The 17848-nt window shown below is 54.2% G+C and overlaps 1 protein-coding gene across 1 annotated transcript; it reads left to right on the forward strand.

The window, feature by feature from the left end:
* The first annotated feature begins 2718 nt into the window (after positions 1–2718).
* On the forward strand, positions 2719–14054 carry LOC102515505 (chymosin). The gene is made up of 9 exons (XM_006194757.2): positions 2719–2823; positions 5154–5304; positions 6210–6327; positions 7087–7205; positions 9309–9508; positions 11034–11147; positions 12234–12378; positions 12963–13061; positions 13789–14054. Exons 1-9 carry the CDS (start codon positions 2762–2764, stop codon positions 13924–13926), a joined length of 1146 nt encoding a protein of 381 aa, XP_006194819.1. The 5' UTR covers positions 2719–2761; the 3' UTR covers positions 13927–14054.
* Positions 14055–17848: the final 3794 nt, after the last annotated feature.

Consider the following 17848-nt stretch of genomic DNA (forward strand, 5'->3'; position numbering starts at 1 on the left):
CCAGTGATGAAATCTTATCGGGGCTTTCCTGAAAGCTTTTTGCAGTTTTTGGCCTGCTTCCCGGGGATAAACAGTCCTAATACCCTGTGCAGTCTGGGGCAGCCTTCCTGATTACGTGCACTTCAATGCCGTTAGAATGATCCCAATCTTGTGAATAAACACAGAGAAACCAGTGCCTTGGTTCTTGGCTTTGAGGGTCACCTCCAGCGGAGGAGGGGGCCGAGCCTGACTTCCAAGGCTCATTGTCTGGGAATGTTTGCTGCTGGGTCAGGCTGGGCCCCTGGTGACATGGACGTGCTGGAACAGCCCTCCCGCCTGATGTGCTGACCCCGTGGGCCCCAACCCCAGATGCTGTGGATGGGCCCACTGCTCAGTGGTATGGCTGTCCTGAGGGGTGTCCAGAGGTTGGGAGGAGTGAATTAGAAGCAGAGCTGCCCAGGACATGACACTGTAAACTCATGAACTTCCCATAGCTGGCCAGACCCCGTGGTACAGTGTAGCGCATCAGACCAGGCGTCTCGTGACAGTCCAAGCCCTTCTTCCTTACAGGCCAGCCCTCTAACCTCTCTAGGCCTCCATCTCTTTACCTGCAAGACATAATAAAGATGCAGCCTGCTAGTCCTCAAGAGGGGTGGGAAGGCCAGTCATTCATTCATTCATTCAATTATTTTTTTAAACCACACAAATATATTGTCTTACATTTCTATATATCAGGAGTCCAGTATGGGTTTTCCAACCACAAATCAAAATGTCCTGACAATACCAATTCCAAGAATCCAAAGCAGCAGAACTCCCCATCACTGCTGGTGGGAACATAAAATGGTGCCACTGCGGGAAAGACAGTTTGGTGGTTTCTCACGAAGCTGAGCAATCCATGTGCGGACAATTGTGCTCCTCGGTTTTTACCTAACTTACTTATTTCTGTAAGTTTTGCCCATGTGTTGCTTTTATTTTAAAATTAAATTTTTTTTTTGTTTTTTAAATTCAGTTTTTCTGGGGGGAAGGTAATTAAGTATATATTTTATTTTCTTCTTCTTATTTTTAAATGGAAGTACTGGGGACTGAACCCAGGGCCTCACATATGCCAAGCACACACTCTACTACTGAGCTATACCCTCCTTCCAGTTTTTATTTTTCAGTTTTAAACAGCTTTATAGTAATATAACTGATATACAAAAACTACATATTAGATACATACGATTTGGCGAGTTTAGACATATGCCAACATCTGTGCTACCATCATCCACTCACTCATCTGTTTAACCAAGCATTGATTGAGCATCTACTAAGTGGTTTGGCTGATGCTGATGTGTGGGAGGAAACCAGTCAGATGCAGGGCTGCTGGGACGGGACACACAGGCCCTGGCTTGGCAGGGCAGCATCCCCTGGGAAGAAAACAGAAAACAAGCTATACCATTTGGTGGTGGTTTTTCTCTCTGCTTCCCTGGCTTTTGGAAAGGGAGGATGCCGTGGTGATAGCCAGAGGTGCCAGTGGCTCCTTCCTGGGGTGTGAGAAGCAGCAGTGTCCTGATGTTCTGGGACAGGACATGGTGGGCGGGCATTGCCACGGCCAGGGGCAGGTCTGCCTGTCTTCCTAAGTCCGCCATCAAACACTCAGGTCCCCTGTTGACTGGCCTCCTGAGGCTCTTACTAGTGAAATACAGGAACTTCTGGGTCTGTCCCTCTTAGGGGTCCTCCTACCCCGGCCCTGGCCATGTCCAGGGCCCACTACATGCCCACCTCTTCAGCTGCCCAGCCTGCTCTCTCTGTTCCAGTTCCACACCTTCCTCTCCCCCCACCAGCAGGCCCCCTCACTACGCAGATGTCTGTCATGCAGGATGAGGGCAGTTGGCTCCATGGTCTCTCATATTTGTGATCCCAAAGCCCCTGCCTTACCCTGAATTAAGCCTCATTTTCCTGTTCTAACCTCCCCTGCACAGCTGGGCTGTGATCTCCACTTTTGTGGCTAAGCCTTTGTTTTCCTTTTTGCCCTAATTCGCTCTCAGGCTGCAGGCCTGAGGGCACATCTGGCTGATCTGGCCTGGACGCTGGGACCCCCTACTCATCACAATCCCCTGTACATGCGCCGCGGAGAAGCCCTTCCCGGCCCTCGGTGTGTGGTGCGTTCACCTTCCCCAGTCCCCCCAGCTGTTCACGGGGTCTGGCTCTTACTACATCCCCTTCCTTCTAACATGGAACCAAGGGCTGCACAGCCCTGGCAGTGCAGGGGGCTGGGGCTTGTGTCTCTTTTAGATGGAGGTGACAGATCGAACAGGCAAGCACTCTTTGGCTCAGAAGTCACTTGGGGAGTAGACTGAGTGCCCCAGGGCGAGCTGGGGCTCCTGTGAAGTCAGGCCCAGGGAGGGGAGGCAGCTGGGGCAGGAGAGGGGCCCACTGGGAACAGGCCTCTTTGCAGACCACAAGGTGGGACATGAGATAGGGTTCTGGCGGTGGCCCCACCTGTGTTAACTCAAGAATTCCTGTTTGAAAGGGGAAATCAGGTCAGGAAGGCTTGCGTGACATTTCCTGGCCTGAAGACCAAGCATGTGTACCCTTCAGCTTTGAAGTTCCCCGGGCTGGTGAAATTGTGGCCCTTATCAGAGCAGGGATTGTGGGGTGCTATCGTAATGTGTTTGTGGAGTGGCCTGAAATGAGGGGCTATCTCTGCAGACTGGGCTTCCTGCCAGAGGGAGCCCCGCACCCGCTATAAAGGCTGTGGGAGTGGGCACTGGTGGGAGCGGTGACCAGGTCCAGGTCCAGGATGCGGTGCCTCGTGGTGCTACTTGCAGCCCTCGCTCTCTCCCAGGCCAGTGGGATCACCAGGTAGGTGTCAGGCCCCAGGGGAGGGGACGGGCTTTGCACGCATCCGCTCGGGATGGGTCTCTCCCGGGTCTTCCAGTCACCATTTCCTCTGGGGCGACCTCGAGAAAAAGCAGCAGCTTCCAGGATAACCGCTCCCGGTCAGTCTTGCCTTTGTATTTTGGGACTTTTCCCTCTTAAGTGCGCCCCTACTCTTTAGGGTGCAGTGAACAAGAACAGGGGGTCAGATGGGCTGCCTGGCAGATAAAGGGCGTGGCTTCTGGAGTCAAACCGCCTGTGCTTTGATCCCCAGCCCACCACTAATGTAACGTAAGCTTGTGAACTTAGAAGACAGAAGCACCCACCTCATAGGGCTGTCATGAGGGGTGTACCAGTTAGTATTTGTAAAATGCTCTGAATGGTGCCGGGCACATCGTAAGAGCCATGTGTGCATCTGTTAGACAAAATAAAGTTCTCTGTTGTGCCCAGGCCTTTTTTGGGTGAAGTTCCCAGGTTCTCCTCCAAAAATGATAACTGGTATTTATTGAGCTGCTTGCTGCTAGGTGCCAGACACTTACCTAGTTCTTTACCTGTCCTGTCACAAATCCTCAGGGATTAGGTATGTATTATTATTTGCATTTTACAAATGAGGAAACTGGTGTTCAGGGAGGGTCCCTGAGCTGCCCAAGGCCACATGGTTAAGACTTGGTCCCAGGTGGGCCTGCACTTTTCACGACATCACACCCCCTCTGGTTCCCAGGTTTGCGCTGCATCAAGCCCCAAGCCCAGGGAAACCCGAATCCACCACTGAGAAGTGGGATCCCTGAAAAGGGGTCAAGTACCACTGGTGGGGGCTGCTTGTGGTGGTCCTGAAAATGAAGTTCTTCCAAGTGCCAGGCGTCTGGCGGCCTCAGCACAGGGCCCGGAGGCAGGAGTGGGGTGGAGGTTTCCGTGACAGTTGGAGCCTGTGTGGAAGCTCAGCATGGTCCCCAGTGTGGGGTGGTGGACTGCCTTCAGTGCTTACTTCCCCCTGAGAGGGGCTTTCTGGGGCCTTGTACTGTGACAGGACAGCCCAGCAAAGTTGCAGCCACTGCTGTGGGAGTCACCAGGCGCTCAGCCTAGGGATCCTGAGCCGATCAGGAACTGCAGCTGGAGGAAGCGGAAAGCATGGGGGGACCTGGACATGGGGACCCAGGAAAGGGCAGCAGTGGGCTTGCTTCCAGGAGCCCAGTCCAGTCTCCTTCCTTTTGGGCTGAAGTCCTTTTCTATCACCAGAGACAAAGGCTGAGAAATGTCTCGAGAACCTTTCACTTATAAATCAAGTCCCAGCCGAAGTCACCCATGAGGGCTGGGGGCAGGAGGCGCCAGAGGAGAAACCGTAATTCACCTACAAGGCTGTTCCCTGTGGGAGCCATCTGGGATGTGAACAACAGGAGAAAACCCATTTTCTTTCTGGGTCTTAAACCTGCAGCCATTTTATTACTCTCCAAGCACTTTCACACTTGTAGTCTCCAGTTGTCCTTAAAACAGGCCTGCTGAGGAGGACCGTGCGGTTCTTGGAGCTAGAGCGACACTGGGAATCATCGCTCCTTTCCTTCAACCTATAGGAGAGGAAACCAAGAGCCAGAGAGGTTAAGCCTCTTGGTTGGTCCAAGGCAGGGCTGGAAAGGGAGAGATGATCCACTTGGCAGAGAAGAAGTTGAGGCTCAGAGGGCCTTGGGGAGCCACTGAGGTGCCAGAGACCCGTCCAGAACCAGCATCTGTTGTTTTCCTTCTTGATTCTCTTCCCGCTGATCTGCTTTCATCATCCAACATCTAAACTCTACCAGAAGCTCCCTGGGGACCATGCTCTGTGCTGAAACTCTTTGAAGAATTTCTACCCACGTTAGGCTGCCCAGAGAGCAGGGAACAGGGGTTGGCAAAGGGTGGGAGCATTGTTATAGCATTTTCCAGAGTGTGGGAACACTGTTTTCCTCTCCAGACAGTGTGCTCCGGGAGGGTGAGACTGTACCCTTTTCCCCACTGTGTCTCCTGAGCCCCGTACAGTGCCCAGCACATAGTAGGTCCACAGGCCTTAGGGTCTTTCAAGCCTTGACGTTGCAAAATTCATTAGGAGGTTATGAAATACACCGACTGAGTCTCCACCAACATTAAAAAAGAGCAAGGAGCAGGAAATGTCAGAATGCATCGCACTTGGTAAAGGCCAGTTGATTTGGGAGCTGATATAGAATCTTATTTTTACTCTGGATTATGAGGGAGTGGCTTATGGAAGCCAGAGCCTCTGGGCACTTCTTGGAGGCTGGGCAGCCCTGGGGAGAGGCCCACCTCATCATTCATTCTTCCCCTCTCCTCAGGATCCCTCTGCACAAAGGCAAGACTCTGAGAAAAGCACTGAAGGAGCGTGGGCTCCTGGAGGACTTTCTGCAGAGACAACAGTATGCCGTCAGCAGCAAGTACTCCAGCTTGGGGAAGGTGGCCAGGGAACCCCTGACCAGCTACCTGGATGTGAGTGGCTCTGCCAGCCTTCCAGTAATGATTGCCATGCAGTGTAATGGATGTCCCCCTGCCCCAACCACCTTTTTCCCTATTTCAGGAATCATGGAGCCCCATGGGGTGTGAGGCTGTCACCCCACCCTCAGTAGCTCCCAGGGGCCAGCAGACCCTACAAAGGCAATCATTCCGCCTTCAAGGGTCTGAGCTCAGACGACCTTCCTACAGACAGCATCCCTTGGGGGCCCGTGGTCTGCTACCAGGTCCAACATCATGCCCTCCTTTCCGGGCCTGGGGAACCCATGTCTCAGGCTGGGCTTTGCAGGAAAGGGGCAGCTGGTGGCCATTCCGCCACTGCCAGGACGTGGCAGGAGCTCCCCCTGTGCCCTCTTCCTTTCTGGAGACCGTCCCTTTCTCCAGTCACTCTTGGCAGTAAACAACTCACCGGTTTTCTCTTCAGTGCCTTGGTTTCCTTATCTAGGTCATCCCCACCCTGCCCCAGCCCTAGTTCTGACACACGGGGAGGGCTGGCAAGGAGGTGTGGCGGGGACAGCTTGGATCTGGGGCCTGTACCCAGCGGTGCCCCGCCTCTCTGTCCCTGCCCCAGGCAGGGTGGTCCAGCCTCCCCACCAGGCAGGGTTTATGTTTCAGTCTAAAGTCTGCTTCAGGGGCTGATCCCAGCCGTGGTTGTAGGGCGTGTACGAGGGGCAGGCTATGTACAGCTGGCGTGGCAGCCCAGCCTGGGGACTGGGCATGAAGTACCCTCCCCAGGGATCCTCCTTCCGTCTCTTCCCCATCGACCTCCCAGGTCTGTGAACAGAAAGCCTGGGGCTGGCAAAAGTGAACAGGCTCCACGCCGAGCATCGACCCTCACCCCTAAGCGATGCTCCCTATTCTGACCTGGTGCTGTCTGTCCTCAGAGTCAGTACTTTGGGAAGATCTACATCGGGACCCCACCCCAGGAGTTCACCGTGGTGTTTGACACTGGCTCCTCTGACCTGTGGGTGCCCTCTATCTACTGCAAGAGCAATGTCTGCAGTGAGTGACCCCCTGCCCCTCACCCCTCCGTGCTTAGACCCAGGGCCCCTCTGCCCGGAGGAAACGTGGTGTGGCTGGAGAGCTTGCCCAGGCAGTCCCGTGTCCTCTCTCCACCCTCCCAACTGGCCACACTGAGAAGGTGCGCAAATCACAGGGCTAATGTATAAGCACCAGCTAGAAATGAGGGAACTTTGATTTTTCGTTTTTTGTTTTTTTAGGGTGCTCTATGAGGAGCTAAGGCAGACTGCTTACCCTGCTGGGTCCTCAGTTTTCCTTTCTATAAAATGGGGCTGTGACATGCCACTGCATGTTGGGAGAATCAAGTGAGGGGTAATGAGTAAACATTTAATATATGTAAATAATTAATTTCTCCAACAATCCTGGGAGGTTGGTGCTCTTTTAATCCCCATTTACCAGATGAGGAAACCAAGGTTCGGAAAGCAAAGGGACGTGCCTGGGATCACAAAGCTGGTAGAAGCTGGTCCCTGGAAGCCACAGGCATGGCGTTCTACCTTCTTCTGTTTGGAAGCTGCGAAGGTAGCACTGAGGGTCAGAGAGGTGGATTGAGCAGCAAAGAATAATTTTTTTTGACTAAACTCTGCGGGATCAAGAGAGAAGGGGCTGCATTTTTTCAGTAGGGAGAATGGTTAGTATTTAGAGCCTATCCTTACCAGGCCTGGTGAGGATTTAGCCCCCACTGGTGCTGTCGAGTGGCGAGAAGATTCTACTGGCCCCACTAATCCTGGGTCTGTGTTCCAGAAAACCATCACCGCTTTGACCCGAGAAAGTCGTCCACCTTCCGGAACCTGGGCAAGCCCCTGTCCATCCATTACGGCACGGGCAGCATGGAGGGCTTTCTGGGCTACGACACCGTCACCGTGAGTAGGGCTTCGGCCAGCAGGCACGAGCCTGTCCTTCCCCACCGGCCACTCTCCCACCCGGACACCCCAGCTCTGCTGGGCTGCGCCGCGGCCAGTGCTCAGAGGCAGTTTGGGTCCTGCTTCTGTGGGTGGCCTCATGGGGAAGAACTCAGAGGGATTTTAGCCAGCGGCACCTGTGAGTTGTCCCTCCCTTCCTCCCCGATGTCCTTCCCATGTCAGCCCCGAGAGCCTCACCTGAGAGCTTTCTCTGGGTCCAGTTTCCACCTTCCCAACCCCTTTTTTCACTTGTCTTGGCCATAGTTAGTCCAGAATCCTGAGCCTGGGCCAGCACTGAGTTCTTCAGCATCACATGTGTGATCTCATTTTAAATTTAGTTCTTTCTACAGAGCTTTGAGGAAGGTACTCTTATCTCCAGGGTCACAGGAGGGACCCGAGGCTCAGATTACACAGCTGGTGATGGTGGGAGCTGACTGTCAGACCCCCATCTCTGACTCTCTGAGCTTGACCTCATTTTTTATAAGTCATAGAGCAGCATCTTCTTTGAAGTCAGAGCATCTGTGTCCTCTGGACAAGGGCTGCCTTTGCTCTTGTCCCTTGTTGGCTTCTGAAGTATTTAACACAGTGACCCACACAAAGTAATTGCTCAATATGTGTTAGCATCTTTCTTTCCGTCCTCATCCCCCAACTAAGATTAAAAATCAAGCAGCATCTCTTGGTACTTATCACCTCAACCTTCTTTGAATTCTTCCTGGGGTCTGGCTGAAGTCTTTCTTGCTTCCAGCCCAAAAGGACACAGCCCTTTTCTGCTGACGGCCCCCTCCTCAGCTTTTTCCCTTGCCTGGGCAGGTGCCCACACAGCTCAGGCCTCCCCAAAAGTCGGCACCAGAGCCATTGGCTGATGTGGCCCAGCAGACAGGCTTCTGGAAGACTGATTCCCCTGCCTGGGTGTCCTGCGTCTTTGCTGCCTAGAGCTGTTGGCTTTTTTTCCTGCTATTTTGGGTTCAGGGGGAAAATCTGCATCTGCCTGGAGGAGGTGGCCCTTGCTGTGGGCCTGAACTGTGGTGCATTTGACTGCCTTCACTCCCCTACCTTGGGCAGGGGGTGGGAGAGAGAGGCTCAGGGTTCAGCCCCTACCCCTCCCCCCAGCAGTCTCACATGAGAGTGAGAATGAGTGGGGCATACAAGGAAGAGAAAGAAGATAAGTGTGGGTGGAGCAGAGTGAGCTAAGGGACCCTAGCAGGGACAGGAGGTGTGGGAAGCAGGATCGGTGCATGAGGGGACTCTGGGACAGAGATCTCATCCTGAGTGCCATCGGGAGCCTCTGGAAGGTTGAAGCGAGGGGTGACAGTGATGGCGTCCATTTGCTGCCTGTGTGGAGGATGGGTTATGAGGGGATGGAGTGGAAGCTGGAGGCTGGTGAGCCACTGTGGTAGCTCAGAATAGCCTGGTGGATGCATCAGGCTTCCAGAGAAGTGGGCAGATTGATGGGGTACTTTGGAGTTTGTGCTTCTTGGCGTAGTGCCAATAAATGTTCACTGACCGAACATTTATAAGGGATTGATAAAAGTTCAGTGTTAGTAGTCTTCAGTACATGCACTGCCTTGAGATGCGGGCATTACTATTCCATTTAACAAGTTGGACTGAGGCTCAGAATGGTGTTTGTCCAAGATCACACAGCACATGGCAGAGCAGGGATGTACAGCGGGGTCTTTGGATGTAAAGTGCATGCGTGCTCCTTCCATCCATTGCGCTGCGCCCACAGCTATTCCCTGGGAGAGTCCCGATGGGAAGGCTGCAGGCCGGCAGAGGGCCTCGGAGCGTCCTTCGTTTCAGCTCCCTCTTTGGGTTCACCCCCAACTTCTGCACCAAGAGCACTGCTGTCTGTAGTCCCACCCATGCCTCTCCTTCCCCACTCCCCTGCCTCATCGGAGCAGTTCCCTCAAAACCGCAGCACTGAGCTGGGAAAGATGGCTTTTCTCTCTTAAGCTCACCTAACTCCACTGCCTGTAGTGGGGAGGGCGGGCCGGCAGAGCCTGACCCGGGACTTTCTGCCTCTGGCCACAGGGCCCCCTGGTGGAGGTCACTCTGCCTCTCTTGCAGGTCTCCAACATTGTGGACCCCAACCAGACTGTGGGCCTGAGCACCGAGCAACCTGGCGAGGTCTTCACCTACTCCGAGTTTGACGGGATCCTGGGGCTGGCCTACCCCTCGCTTGCCTCCGAGTACTCGGTGCCCGTGTTTGACAATATGATGGACAGACACCTGGTGGCCCGAGACCTGTTCTCGGTTTACATGGACAGGTAGGAGCTGCCCCCAGCCTGGACCAGACTTCCTCGGCCTGGCAGGGGTGTCGGCTGAGGAGTGTCCACCCCTTGGGGACACTGCAACTCAAGGGTCGTTACCAGCATCCAAGCAAACTGCTCCTTGTTGCTAGGCACATTCAACCTCTTGTCCACAGATGCCCAGCACAGTCATTGATTGATGCAGACAGAGTCTACTGGGCCAGAATTTGACTTTCATTTGTGGCATTTAAAAAAGAAGTCTGACCCCATCTCTACATAGGGGCTTTTAATGTCTTTTATCCAAACTCGCAGGACTCAGTAATCATTTATTGAAGTTATTGAGAGTCACAGACTGTTAGAGCAGGCTCTATAGGAGCCCAAACTTCTCCTTTCACTATGCAGGAAACTGAGGCCTGAGAGGGACAGTCTCCCTGGGAACTGGTGGATGAGCCATGTCTGGAGCCCAGGGCTCCGGACTCCCAGTCTGGCATTCCCTACTCTACTCACGTGATGGTACAGCTCAGCCGCACAGAGGGGCGGGTGGCAGGAAGCTGGGAGAGGAGCCACACCCAGGAGAAGGAGCTGGGGAACCCAGGCAAGGGGCAGATAGGTGCATGTATGAATTCATTCATTCGTTCATTCATTCATTCATTCAATAGACATTTATGGGCAGGGGCTGTGCCAGGAGATGGGGATACATCAGCAAACAAGACAAAGTGGGAGTTAACCTCTTAGCAGGGGAAACCGACAGCACGCAATTACACACTCAATTACGATGACCACTGTGATGAGGACACTCACTGCAGGGGAGATCTGGGTGTACTGAAGGCTTGATGGTAAGGGGAAGCCCAGTCTGATTAGATCTGTGTGTGGAGGGTGGCCAGGGGAAGCTTCGCTGAGCCCTGAGTGGGAGCTATCCAGGTGAGGGACTGGCGCATTTTAGGCGAGGGGGGTGGCACGTGCCAGAGCCTGGAGATGGGACAGAGCTTGATGGGGTCTAGGAATAAGAGCCACAGAGTGGGAAGCAGGTAACCCACAGAGCGCCGATGCTTCCTGGCCATGAGACAGAGCCCCAGAAAGAACAGAGGGGGTTTGGGCTGGGGTGGCAGTTTTAATCCAGAGCAAGTGGGACCTTGTTAAAGACCCCCTATCCCACGCTCAGCCAAAGGGCTTGGGGCAGAAAGCCTCAGGTGGCGGGGGGCGGGTAGGGGCACAGTGGAACAGCTGGGAACACCCAAGGGTGGCCTGGCAGTCCTGTGACCCACGTGGTGGGTGACTTCCTGACCTCCCTTCACCCAGTAATGGCCATGCCTCAGCCTGCCGGCTTGAGAGTGTGGGCTGCAGAGAGAAAGGATGCCGCAGCTGATGAGACAGAAAAGCCTGGGAGAACTCAGCTGAAGCCTTTGGGGGTGGGGGTGGGGGTTGGGTATGCAGAGGACAGCGGGGCAGGGTCTGAATCGCATCAGCCCTCTGGTTGGGGCTGGGGGACCTCCTCACGAGCTGGGGTGTCAGAGTCCCACAACATGCCTTTCCTTGGTTTCAGGAACGGCCAGGGGAGCATGCTTACACTGGGGGCCATTGACCCCTCCTACTACACCGGCTCCCTGCACTGGGTGCCCGTGACCGTGCAGCAGTACTGGCAGTTCACCGTGGACAGGTGGGTGAGCAGCGACCATGGGCTTTGCCAGAGGCTGACTCAGGTGTGGGGACGTGTGGGCCCAGGTGTCAGCCTGGCAGCTTGTAAGATCATCACATCTGAGTCTGAATTAGACACTCCAAGGCCAATGACCTTTGTCAGTGAGAATGCTGAACATTCACTGACACTCTACTAATGAGATTAGCTATGCTTACAAGATATTGAATATAGTTCCCTGTACTTACCGTGAGACCTTGTTGTTTATCTGTTTTATAGATAGTAGTGTGCATTTGCTAATCCCAAACTCGTAATTTATCCCCTCTCCTTTCTTCTTTGTTAACTGTAAGTTTGTTTTCTGTGTCTGTAGGTCTCTTTCTGTTTTGTAAGTTCATTTGTCTTGTTTTTATTTGTTTAGATTCCACATATAAGGGATATCATGTGAAATTTGTCTTTCTCTGACTTACATCACTTAGTATGATCAGTATATTTCAATAATAATAATAATAATAATAATAATAATAATAATAAAAAAGACTAGCTGTGCTTATCCAGCAGTACTACCTGCCAGGCCTTGTGCCGAGTGAGGACGTGACTGCCTCGTTCACTCCTCACTAAAGCCCTATGAGGGCGGGGCCATGATTATCCTCATTTTGTAATTTACTAACATCAAGTCTGAACCATCACTTAAGGAAGTCAAGGAAGGGGTGGGTAATGTACCCATTTGGTAGATGAGAACCCTGAGAACAGGAAGATTGGGAAACTTGCAGCAAGTAAACGGCAGGAGAAAACTTGAAACCAGATCCCTGGGCAACTAGCACAGTACTCATTCCACCCCTAATGCGTGTGACTTTGTGGTTTCATTGGAGTTTCTGTCCCATGAAAGGTGGCACGGCCTCTATTTAGGCACTGAGTTGGGAGGAAATGGTTTCAGGCCTTTTCTCTGGGCTCAGGAACTTATGGGGGCTCCAGGAAGGAGCCAAAGGAAAGGCTCTGAGGTGGCTGGGCTTCCTTCCTGCCAAGGATCCTGGCGGGGAGGCTGGGAGGGACCCAGCGAGGAAGGGCCGCGTGCTGGATATGCTGTGAGGCCGTCCTGTTTCCCCTCTGCAGTGTCACCATCAACGGGGTGGCGGTGGCCTGTGTTGGTGGCTGTCAGGCCATCCTGGACACGGGTACCTCCGTGCTGTTCGGGCCCAGCAGCGACATCCTCAAAATTCAGATGGCTATTGGAGCCACAGAGAACCGGTATGGTGAGGTGAGGCCAGACCCTGACCCCCTGAAGAGGGAACCCCTTTGCACGTGGAAGAAATGACAAAGGGAAATGGTGAGGGAGCGCATTCCCCAGCAGGGGCTGGGATTTCTTGGGAGGCCTTCACAATGGTCTAGCTCTTCTAGCTTTGGCCCCCCGTGGCTGTTGGAGCTCCCACGTCTCCTGCGGCGGCCGGCCGCAGTCTGACCTCTTGTCCCCTGGGAGGGTCATACATCCCTGACTTGCTGAGTTTTGCTGTGCCTTCTTGTCCCCTGTCCATCCATGGGCCTCCCCTCTTCCTCCCTGACAGCTAGGTGCTTCCAGTGTCCTTGGGGGCTCTGGCTTGGCCTGGAGGGGAAACTCCAAGACAAACCCCACTGGGCTCTGTCCCTGGGCTGGATGACAGCTGGTCCTCCTCAGCATGACTCCTTTGAGGTCTAAGGGCCTCCCTAGGATCCCCTGAGGGGCGGGCCCCTCCCCATGGTGTGGTTCCAGCGCAGAGGAAGAGGGCCCACCTGGGACTTCCTCTGCCTCCCGCGGGTCAGATCACACCCATGGCCCTTCTAAGAGGACTTCCCTCTGGTCTTCAGTTTGACGTCAACTGTGGGAGCCTGAGGAGCATGCCCACCGTGGTCTTCGAGATCAATGGCAGAGACTACCCACTGTCCCCCTCCGCCTACACAAGCAAGGTAGGAGCCTCTGGGCAGGAAGGCCGGGCTCACCCGCACCCCTCCTCCCTCCTGGCAGGTCAGCGCGTTGGTGATGAGTGGCAGGGCCAAGATGGAGAAAGCAGGCTGTAACTTTAGACAGACTGGACCTTCGAGTGAGGCCTGTCATTCCTGGGCCTCATCTGTGGCTGCTACAGCCTCATCCTGGGAGAAATGGGGCAGACAGAAAGGACAGCTGTCACGGAGGGAGGGTGCGGTGGGCGGGCCACGGCCGCCAGTAGGAACCTCCAGCCACAGCTCTAGCTTCTAAGCCCTGGGACCCGGGGCTTTGTCAGGGATTTTTTTCTATGGCCTGGGCTTTGTGGGGACCCAACCCTCATCCCCACTGACCCTGCTGGCCTCAGCTTTGACCTAATTTTGAGCATCTCCAACAGGCAAGGCCTCGAGCCCCCAGGCCTGCTCTAGATGGTCATCCAGGCCGTAGGTGCTGAGAGCAGGAGGGTGAGGGGCTGGGGAGGACCTGAGAGGGGGAGCAGGGGAGGGGGCCCGCCAGGTGACCTTGGCATCAGTCACTTCATTTTGAATATCAACTTCATCTGTTAAGGAGATGAATCTGATACTTGTTTGCTTACATCGGAAGGTGATTTCAAGGATGAAAGGAAATAATAGATGCAAGAGTGACTGGGGGGTGGGGTAGGGTCAGGCACAGCAACTGGGGTTGGGACCAGTTTGATGTCACCTTTTCCAGGACCAGGGTTTCTGCACCAGTGGCTTTCAAGGTGACAACAATTCCGAGCTGTGGATCCTGGGGGATGTCTTCATCCGGGAGTATTACAGTGTCTTTGACAGGGCCAACAATCGCGTGGGGTTGGCCAAGGCCATCTGATTGCACCGCTGACCAAGCATCTCGCTGTCCCCAAACACGCGCACACACACACGTGCGTGCACGCACACACAGACACACAGAGATGAGGTTTTCAGGTGGATGGTTCTCAATAAATACTATGTCTCTGCAAAACCTGGCTTTCTTTGGGGCTGAACCCCTGCACCTCTCTTGTGGGGTGGGAGTGGAATGTTACATGGCATGTCCAGGTCAGCTGGGGCCACATGGGTAGAGGAGGGTTGGGGACAGCGTTGAAGGGTGGAGACTTTCACAAGGGAATCGGCCATTTCAAGTTCAGGTCAGGTTTTTAAAAGCAAGACATGTCTTGCCTTTTTGTTCTCTCTGCATCTTTCTGGGGAAAGAGCACATATAGCAGGTTGAAACTTGAACCTGGGAGCAAGGACTTGGGATGGGGCCGAGTACAGAACACTAGCCCAGGGAGAAGACGGCTCTGGGTCTACTAAGAGAAGGGTCTGGCTGCCACTTGCAGAAGACAGTTAGTGGAATAGGCATTTGGCATCTGGGAGGGTCTAAGAGTCTGGAGGTTGCCATTACTTTGGGGGAGAACCACAGTCCAGAGTCCCATCCTTGGTTTTAGAGGCTCCAAACCTGACTTGCCCAAGCCTGGAGAGTGGCTACATCGCCAGGGCAGACCCACATCCAGTGGCTCACAGAGGTGGGCGGGTCAAATCTCGGCAAGGACCGCAGCTGTCAGTGGAGGGACCACTCAAGCTCACAGGTCCCTGAAGCCCCTCCAGGGGAGGCCACATGGGAAATACATATAGCAGGGGGTCAGAACAAGAGCATCAGGCCCATGTAAGAGGCTTTTCTCAGTCATGCTACTTTGAGGCACTGTGGGAGCAGGCACACCAGATTCTTGGGGAGATCTCAGTGCTCGGTCCCTTGGCAGGCTCCCTAGGCAGTGCTCGGCTGGGCGCTCGGCACGTTTGTTCCCTGACCCTCCATCTTTCCTCTCTGCACCCCTTCTTTTGACAGTCTGTTCCCTAATGGGGGCAGTGCAATTGATCAGGCTTTACTTTTCTTAGTCATAGCCAGCCTTGCTCCCAGTCCAGTGACTGGGCTTTAGGTCACATCTTTATAGTAGCTGAACTCTCAGAAGGTTTTGGAAAGGGGGCAAGGGCCACATTACTATCTCGTCCCTGTCCCCACCTTATCCTGACCACACGTGCCCTACAAACAGCTGAGGGGCAGCTGAGTCACACCTACCGGTGTGGCTGTGACAGTTCACAAGGAGACTGTCCTTTACGAAGAGGGGAACAGGGCCCCCAGCAGGAGCTGAGGATGGAATTCTGCTGATGGACCCCTCTGGGGGCACCTCCTGGGGTCTCTCCCAGCTGTAGGCAAGGACAAATAAGATGAGGGACCTAGGGCAGTGGAAATGCTGTGGCAGTAGCTTTCTGGGTCTGTGGCTGAGCAGCCAGCTCGGGCAACGGAGGGAACCAGGGGTTTCAGGGTGGGAAGGAGCAGGGCTGTGCAGTGGGGGATGATGTGGAGGAGGGAAGGCTCTGGCAGCAGTCCTCGGGGAGCTGAGGGGCCTGGGGTGGGTTGGGGTGGAGGAGACAGGAGAATGTCCCAGGACTTCAAGGACGGAGCACAACCTTGGTGTTTAAGCCTTATGGGGTGGAGAGGCAAGCATGGTGCCAAGGAGTTAAGTTCTGGCATAGGGTGGCTTCTCCAAGCCTCACCTTTCTTACCTAAGACCAGTGCTGCCTGTTAGCCAGGAATGAGACAGAACTGGGCCACTTTTATTATTTTTAGGCTTCTTAGTGGATTAAAAAAAAAAGCTGAACAGGCTCATGAAAATTATGTTACATTTCAATGGTTTACACTTAACAAATTGTATTTTAAACATCCAAACCTCAGTTGGAGATAATGTAGAAAGTATATTTAGATGATGACTTTCATAAAATTTTTCACAAATGGTCATCCCTGCACCCCTGCCCATCTGGCACCTTTCCCAGGAGGCCCAGTGGGCCACGACAGCCTCGGAGTCTGCTCCTGGGATTTCTCCTGGCTGCAGAAAAGGCTCTGCTTGGAATGTTCTCCACACTGCAACTCCTGTGGCCCACCTTTCATTGTCCTTCAAACCTCACCTCTGGTCCAGACCTCTTTAGGGTGCTCCTGGCCAGGCTGGCTTTGGTGCCCTCCTGGGGCCCCCGCTGGGCCCAGCACTCCCCTTCGTGTATGCTTGGTATTTTAATTTTCTTGTCTGTCCCCTTCATGGACTGTGGGTTCCCCGAGGACAGACACTGTGCACCTCTCATTTTGATATCTTGGGTGCCTGACTCATGGAATGTCCCCATCAGGTATTGTTGAATGAACGAGTGAATGAATGACTGACCCACTCATCCTCACGAGTAAGTCTCCTCTTTCCTCTCCATCTTTGAAACCACCCCTACCGCACGCACGCTCGGACCCACTCTGTATCTTCTCCCTTCCACCGTAAGCCTGGGACACTCCCAGTCCTTGGCTGCCCCTGGGGAAGGGATAGCTCGGGGCATGTTAGGAGGATGCTGAAGGGGAGAGAAGGGGCCCACGCTGCCTCCAGGGTTTTACATTTCTGCTGAGGGGCCTATGCTGGGCTCTGCAGCAGGCCCAGGCCCTGGAGTCAGGGGTGATGAAGGGCCTTGGAAGGGGCACATCTGCCACTTGCTTCTGAAGAGGGCCAGTCTGGAGGCCAGTGAGGAGCTGTGATGCTGGGAGGTCCCTGCAGGGAGGGCTGACTCACTACCGGGTCCCCCACCAGCACTGCCTGCTGACGAGAACCAGGGCTGGGAGGGGCGGCTGAGAAGTCTCGGGGCCATTCCCGTCCACCCTCCATGCAACTGCTGCCGTCTGATGATTTGGCCACACCTGCCGCCTGCAGGGCTGGCCTCTGGGCCTCTGCTCGTGCTGCTCTCTCTGATCTGTGAACTGCTTCTCAGGCTTCAAGACCAGTTTTCAGTGTCCTCTGAGGTGACACCCCCAGAGCACCAGACTTCAGCCTTCCAGCTTCCTCATTGCTCGGCAGGGGTCTTTACAACAGCTTTCATCCTGTCTTCGTTACTCATTTACTTGTTGGTCCCTGACAACCGCACAGCCTCTTTCCTCTGAATCCTCAGTGTCCAGCAGACTTCCTGGCACAGCACGGCGGTGTGCAATCGCCCGAGGGGGGCCTATGCCTTGTGATATGAGTGAGCAGATCTCTGACCCAGCAGCATGAATCCCCAAGTGCTGAGAACATGAGCTCACAAAGACATGAGGATGCACGTGGGCGCACACACACACACAAAGTGTCTCGGTGTCCTACCGGTCCCTGCCCTGCCCCTGAGTACACACAGGCAGGGGCCTCAGGCCACGAGCCCTCTTCCAGTTCCTCTCCCTTCCTTGTCACTCATTTTCCTGCCACTCCTCTTCATGCTAATGAGAGGAAGTTTTGGCCAGAGAGAAGCTTGGAAAGGAAGTCTTTGAAATGGAAATGTTATGACAAAATGATGGATTGTTTTCTGAGCTGTGCAGCTTGTTTCTTGCTTGCAGCAGCAGCAGAAGGGAGAATAGCTCTGCAGTGGGAGTGATGGAGGTTGCCCATGTCAGGGATCCCTCGACAGCAAGACATGCAAATGAAACACACACGCACACCAAGAGCAGGAAGCTGGCAGTGGGAGGGTAGGGCGAGGGAAAGCCCAGGGCAGGCCGATGAACATGGCCTGGACACTCCCAGTAGCCCTGGCTGGGGCTGGGGGCAGCTAGAAGAAGCATCTGGTTTGTCCTTAAGCTGTGGCCACACCTACCACCCTGCAGAGCTGGCCTCTGGGCCTTTGCTCATGCTGTTCCCTTTGCCTGATGTCTTTTTCCACTTTCTCTGACCTGTGAACTTCTCTTCCTTCTTCAAGACCAGCTTAAATGCCTCCTCTTCTGAGAACCC

The sequence above is a fragment of the Camelus ferus genome, chromosome 9 (assembly GCF_009834535.1).
Source record: "Camelus ferus isolate YT-003-E chromosome 9, BCGSAC_Cfer_1.0, whole genome shotgun sequence".
NCBI lineage: Eukaryota > Metazoa > Chordata > Mammalia > Artiodactyla > Camelidae > Camelus > Camelus ferus.